The sequence below is a fragment of the Belonocnema kinseyi genome, chromosome 1 (genome assembly GCF_010883055.1).
Source record: "Belonocnema kinseyi isolate 2016_QV_RU_SX_M_011 chromosome 1, B_treatae_v1, whole genome shotgun sequence".
Classification (NCBI taxonomy): Eukaryota; Metazoa; Arthropoda; class Insecta; order Hymenoptera; family Cynipidae; genus Belonocnema; species Belonocnema kinseyi.
Window position 1 is genome coordinate 95,273,588 of NC_046657.1, and position 4,620 is coordinate 95,278,207.

The 4,620-nt window shown below is 34.8% G+C and overlaps 1 protein-coding gene across 1 annotated transcript; it reads right to left on the bottom strand.

Moving 5' to 3' along the window:
- Positions 1-1,012: 1,012 nt before the first annotated feature.
- On the bottom strand, positions 1,013-1,495 carry LOC117175189 (histone H3). The gene has a single exon (XM_033364820.1). It carries the CDS (start codon positions 1,456-1,458, stop codon positions 1,048-1,050), a length of 411 nt encoding a protein of 136 aa, XP_033220711.1. The 5' UTR covers positions 1,459-1,495; the 3' UTR covers positions 1,013-1,047.
- Positions 1,496-4,620: the final 3,125 nt, after the last annotated feature.

Sequence of the window (4,620 nt, forward strand, 5' to 3'; positions counted from 1 at the left end):
GAAACTTATCAACCCACCCTCGTAAGATCCATAATGTTATACGCAGCTCCCGTCTGGAGTAGCACCTGTACATCTAACTACGATAAGTTACGAAGGCTTCAAAATAATTGCCTGAAAATGATAGACGATTCCAAAACAATTAAGGAAATACATAAGAAGTTCTCTATTAGATATATTAAAGACCAAGTTTATATGTTAACAAAAAACTTCTACGAAAAACAATTGAATGATATTGAGTCAATTAGAAATATCCCATTAATAAATAGTGAAACGTGCGTTATTTCAAAATAAAACACAAACTCCCTCACCATATCTTGCTGTAAGGTAGGATTTGAATAATGAAGTATCCTCTTCATTAACGTAAATAGTGTACAGATCTTTTTAGGTGAAGTTCCACCAATATTTACCAGGTTTTGTTTAAATTTTCTCCTGGATATTATCTTATTACATAAGTGCAATATTACCTGACACATGCGAAACATTATTATAATCTAAAATTAAAGTAGCCTTATTCCGAGAAGGATAGATACTACAAATTAAAATCCTCATTTGTATACACCATCTATGTAAAATACTTGATCAAAAAATGCTTTTATGAAAATGAAAAAAATTTCACTTTAAACTTCACCAAAGCGTGCAATAAGTCTGCAAACAATGCAATTTTGGTAAATTCCTCCTTGTACAATTGTTATATAATATTTTTGGAATATGAAAAGTTGACAAAATCCACCTTAAACTCTCGAAGAACAAATAACTAATTTTTGTAATTCCAGAAATATAAAATTGTACAATTTAAGCAGCTTCGACTGTGAAACATTCAATGTACTTGAAAGTAGTATCAAATTGAAAATAATTTTTATGTAAAAGCGCTAATGCAATTTCGATTCCCTTCAAAATTTTAATGACCAATTTTGTAAGTTTTTATATTTTTGAAATTTTGTTCTGAAATAATCAGAAAAATAAAGTATGGGGACAGAAAGAGAATCAACCTCCGTTAAAAATATTTGTTGGCCCTGAAAAGGGCCGATTGTTTGGTACAAACCAGAATTAAGCACGTTCTCCACGAATACGGCGAGCTAATTGGATGTCTTTTGGCATGATAGTAACTCTTTTGGCGTGAATAGCGCACAAGTTGGTATCTTCGAAAAGTCCAACCAAGTAAGCCTCACTAGCTTCCTGAAGAGCCATAACAGCAGAGCTTTGGAAACGCAAGTCAGTCTTGAAATCCTGAGCGATTTCACGAACGAGACGTTGGAAGGGTAATTTGCGGATCAAAAGCTCAGTGCTTTTCTGGTAACGACGAATTTCACGCAGAGCGACAGTTCCAGGCCTGTACCTGTGGGGTTTCTTCACTCCGCCAGTGGCAGGTGCACTCTTCCGAGCGGCTTTGGTGGCCAACTGTTTCCTTGGTGCCTTTCCACCAGTTGATTTACGAGCGGTCTGCTTGGTGCGAGCCATTTTAAAAGATACTGCTTACGAAACGAAAGTTAGCTGCTGGATTATTTTCGCCCGGGAAAACGCGCTTATTTATCCATTTTCAAACCACTGTAGCCAGAGAAGGGAGTACGCGTCGCTGGTTGGATATGGCGATGAAGAAGGGAGCCCGAATCGCTGATTTACTATGGATGCCAGAGAAGGGAGGACGCAACGATCATTGGCTACCGGCAACGTAGAGGGGATAGGATTCGCGATGTGCATAAAACTGACGCCAAAACCTCAAATTTCATTATTTTTCAATCCTATTTGTTGGACGTAGTACCTATTGCCGAAAAATGACTGGTCGTGGAAAGGGAGGTAAAGGATTGGGAAAAGGAGGAGCAAAGCGCCATCGCAAGGTTCTTCGTGACAACATCCAGGGAATCACCAAGCCAGCTATTCGGCGTCTGGCTCGTCGCGGTGGAGTCAAGCGTATTTCGGGCTTGATCTACGAGGAAACTCGAGGTGTCTTGAAGGTATTTCTTGAAAACGTCATTCGTGATGCAGTTACCTACACTGAGCATGCCAAGAGAAAGACTGTCACCGCCATGGACGTCGTTTATGCTCTGAAGCGTCAAGGCCGTACTCTCTACGGATTTGGTGGTTAATCATTTTAGCACCTTCGCCTTTATACAATCGGCCCTTTTCAGGGCCATCAAAAATATTTATTACGAAGGCTTATTTCTTTTCAAACATTTTATTTTGCATTTGCAATTAGTTGTAATTAAGTGGAAACAGTAAAACGACCTGGAAGATGAAGAAATTCCAGCAACTTTGTTAATTATGCTGGAAAATGCTCAGGTAGGGGTTTTTTTGGGGTCTTGCCGAACTTTCTCACCCACTTTATAATCAGTGAGTTAGAAAAAGAGAATTTTGAATGTTTTTATATTTTAAAATATCGACAATCAAACTTGTCATTTTAGGTGCGGATATATTAACGGTGGTTTTTGAGGGTCGTTCCAAAGATTCTCACCCACTCTATAATTAGTGAGGTATCAAACTGTTACGATACAAATGTTTAAAATAGCAATATTTGAAATTTGAGATATTTACTATATATTCCAGTACTTGTGGAATAGAAAAAATTTAGTCAAAATATTTGTTTTTAGGTTCATATTTCCCATCCTTTTGTATTTAAAGTAGTTTATAAATGTTTAAGAACTTGAATGACAGGGATATTCTTAACTATTATAATTCGGTCAGATTCTACTTACAGGATTCAAGGAACATCATACGTATTAAATTAAATACACTATTCCTAATAAGTTAATATAGTTGCAAAGGGATTGAAGTCTATTTAAGAGTACATCTTAAGTTTGCGAATGCCATAACTACGTTAGTGAGCTGATACAAACTATCTAGTTTCTTTTTGAACTCAGTGAAGTTGTGAAATTATTATTGTTCGTTGTTCTGGCCTTATTTCATCCATATTTTGGGAAGTTATAAACGCATTTATCATACTGTGATTTACATTAATGTAAACATGTTATCATATAATTTTCTGACTAGACTATTTCACTGAAACTTAAAATATAATTTGTGGACTTTTTTTTCAAATAATGGCATTAGTTCCTAAAAAAGAGCAGATGGCAGATGGAATAATGTTTTAAAAGAGCAAGTGACACTCAAAGAATGCAAGACTGTCTTAGGTTTAAGCCCATTCCATCATTTCAAAAAATTTGACAATTTTTGTATTGTTGGGCAAACTTTGAAGTCTACGCTGCATGAACTCATAATTTTCCCTTGTGGACCCGAAGTATATTTTAAGCACCTTACAACACATACGTTTAAAATACAGCGGTGTGTACTGCGAAAGTGATTTTGAAGATTAAATAAAAAAGTAGTGTGATATTAGCATTAATTTTATATATATATAGATGTTGATAAGAATTTACGCAAAAAAACCTTTAAACCCTGAGTTTTTGGCAGTAAAATTAAATTTTCCATTTATTTAAAACTTTGATAACTTATTTAAATCCTACTCCTTTCAATTCTTAGTTCATATTGAAGATATATTATCTGCAGAGCCACCAAACTAACTTCCTGATCGTACATGTCCCATCCGTTACCTTGCTGTGTCCGATCCGATTTTTCAAGTTTTTATGCATGCAAATGTCCCATCCGTTACTTTGGAATGGCCGTCCAGTAATGTATTTTCTTGGACAAATTTAGTGAAAATATTAACCGATTTTTATGAACTTTTTTACATATTACTAAAATTATATCGCGAAATTGATTCAGCTCATTTAAATTTAGTTCTGTCATACCTTTATAACTTCAGTTATTGTAATAGGTCTCAATCTCAGAACAATGAAAGTTTTCATGCTAGGTCAAGAAAAGTAGTCCTTTGCTCACAACGGGGACCCTACCTTGGAGCCTACCGAGCTACCCGGGGTGGAAAACACATTCGAAAATCGATTTTGTGGTAAGTATTGTATTTCCATATTATTTAAAAATGTAATTGTTTATTGTACATATAAAAGAGCTTAGTTGGTGTCGCAGGTTAAACTTATCAATAATGTATAAACATATAAAATAATAACTAGGAATAACTCTCACAAATATAACTTATATACAAATCTTCTTGGTAATAATAGAATGATAAAGTAAATGTGCAAGGAAAGATAAAATGGGCAATACCAAATAACTCATTTTTAATAAACAATTACATATTTCAAATGTGTAAAAAAAGTTATACTTATATTCTCCTTCCAAATTGTATACTTTACATCAGGGCTCGCCACTTCAAGCAGGTGTTGGCTGCCACGACAAGTGCATGGCTGCCACCAATTTTTTTCTGTCATTTTTTTCTTCGTTTTCCAGGAATCGAGCGAAGGGTTATGGTCACGGTAAATTACGTCTCGTCGTCGTTCACGCCGGGGGGTCTGAACCTTTTTACTCGAATTTTCAATACATTTAATTTCCAATTTCAATTTTATTTTTAATTGAGAAAGTGAATCAAATATACCTGCAAATTGAAGCTGTCATAAAAGTTTTAAAAAGGAGGAAAAATTTTGAATGAAAATTCATTAAAAAAAAAATAGAAACGATTGTCGCCAAAACCTTTTTCTTCGTTCTTATCGTTCTCCTTTATCTTGTACAAACTTTAAGTGAAGATTAGAAAATAATTTACCTAAGTTGCTG